Source organism: Aphanomyces astaci, assembly GCF_000520075.1.
Source record: "Aphanomyces astaci strain APO3 unplaced genomic scaffold supercont1.71, whole genome shotgun sequence".
NCBI lineage: Eukaryota > Oomycota > Saprolegniomycetes > Saprolegniales > Verrucalvaceae > Aphanomyces > Aphanomyces astaci.
Window position 1 is genome coordinate 50,321 of NW_009798334.1, and position 2,108 is coordinate 52,428.

At 53.9% G+C, this 2,108-nt stretch overlaps 1 protein-coding gene across 1 annotated transcript; it reads right to left on the bottom strand.

The window, feature by feature from the left end:
• Positions 1-473: 473 nt before the first annotated feature.
• Positions 474-2,108, bottom strand: H257_15503 (hypothetical protein; the record flags this gene model as incomplete). Its single annotated transcript, XM_009843631.1, has 5 exons — positions 474-761; positions 832-940; positions 1,269-1,456; positions 1,540-1,905; positions 1,983-2,108. The coding sequence occupies 5 exons, from the start codon at positions 2,106-2,108 to the stop codon at positions 474-476; spliced, it is 1,077 nt and encodes a 358-aa protein (XP_009841933.1).

Below are 2,108 nucleotides of genomic sequence, written 5' to 3' on the forward strand. Positions count from 1 at the left end.
GATGAGTGGGATATGTGGTGGTCGCGCTCTGGGATGGAGGCCAGTTTGGTGCTTGAAAAGATGATAGACGACGCACTTGTCATAGGAAAGTTGGTGAAATGCGTCGGTGGTAATGTTTGCCATCTGACCGTAGGCGACATCATGAATTGAGTCCCAGCGGTCTTCTTCATCGGAGGAGTAGTAAGGACGCGCAGCACGGGGAGGTGGAGGTTCACTGTAGGCGCCACCACGACGGTTGAGGCGTACTGGTAGTTGTCGCGCAGGTGGGTCAACCTAATTGGCAGGCGTGGGAGGTCGTGTAGTGTGTTTGTTAGAGGCGTGCGCGGAGGATTAATTCGGTAGGCGGGGAATGGGGGCAGCACAGAGTCATCCACCTTGAAGGAGGCGGGAGGCAGTGGTATGTAGTTTTATAGAAGTGGGAACTGTGGTGGGATGATGAGTGCTGTGGAGGTAGGCCAAGTGTGAGCATTAGGCTAGAGGAAGTTGGAGGATGTGTCGTTGCGATTGGGGTAGGCGGGATTGATGACTTGGTAGTTGGGGATTGAGAGGTGGGATTGCAAAGGCGTTGTCGTTTCGCAGGCGGTGTCGATGTAGAGCGCCGAAGAAAGGCGGTAGAAGGATAAAAAGTTTGGGACGTATTCCATCCAGCAGTGGCGGATGGACGTGGTGGAGAGGCTTGTCGTCGTTGAGGCAATGAACGAGCACGACGGGTGGGTGACGAAAGGCGAGGATAGGCGGATGTAGGAGGGGGCTTGGGGCGGCTACGACTGGAGTGAGAGTGGTTGGTAGATTACGAAGTAGAAAGGCGTTGATGGGCTCGAGAGGAGTTACCGGAGGAACGACCTCTTTGCGAGGAATGTGGAGACGATCGACGAGTAGAAGTGCGTGAAGGCGGTCGACAGTCGTCACGATGGCGCTTGGGGTAGCTGCTGTTGAGGCCCTGATCATTTCCATGGTCGTCCATAATCATCACGGTCGCGGCGATGATGCTGCGTATGATCGTCAATGATCTTGCGGGACAACGCGAGTTTCCGACGACAGTGGGTGTCGACAACGTGCTTTGGAACGCCGGCATTAAAGCGGTTTTGACAGTTGACAGTTATCATCGCGCATGGTGCGGCAGTCGGGAAGGCGGTGTTCAGGCAAGCCACAGTAGAAACATGAATTGAAAGAATTGTTATGACAGTTCGAGTGTTCCCAACGTGGCAGTAACTCTTAGGAAGGGCTGCTGCAGCAGTGTAGGTTGGGTAGTGGTAGGCGTAACATACAAGGCGGTTGGAGGCGAAGCGTAGGTGGTAGCAGAAGCAACTTGGTGTCGACGGGATTTGGAATCACCGGAACCTTGGTCGCATAGGATGAGATTGCGACGAGAGGCGATATTCAAGGTGTTGCGGATGGTAGCCTTGGTGGCGATAGGTGTGCATTCGGAACCGTCCTCACGCACCTTGAATTGGAGCTGCCAAACAGCGTCCCACACGTGTTTGTTGGTGGCAAAGGCGTTAGAGTAGAAGAGGGTGCGAAACAGCTCAAACGTCTTACATGTCCTTCATGTGCCGTGAGAGCCTCGGCGTTCACAGGAAGAAACGCCGTTTCGATCAAGTGATCTGATCGTCGAGGGTTAGTGAAGAGGATCTCGGCACTGATATCGGTGTACTTAAATTGTGTGAGACTCGCGAACAAGATCATGAGGTCACGGGTGCCAGCTTTTTCGTGGCGCGCTAAAAGTGCGGCCCAGAGAGAAAAGGGAGAGGCGTAGGACCCGATGTCTTGTTGGATGATAGATATGAGAGAGTTGAAGAGGAAAGCCTCAGCTTGGACGCGTAGGGCAGCGAGAGACTCCGCCATGTACTCGTCCAGACACTTGCGCGTAAAGACTTGTTCGAGGCGTTTGACTGTCGCAAGGTGCTGTTCCAAGGCGTCATCGGCATTACCGTCAGTGAAGTACTTCGCTTCGTTTCGTATCTTATCGACCTGGAGTACACCTGGCTGATAATGTAAACGTTGGTTTCGATGCGCATGGGGCAATAGGTCTCGTTGGCGTAGAGGGAAAAGAAGCCTGCGTTCACGGCCGCTTCTTCGAACGTGGGGCGCCACGTGGCATAGAACAT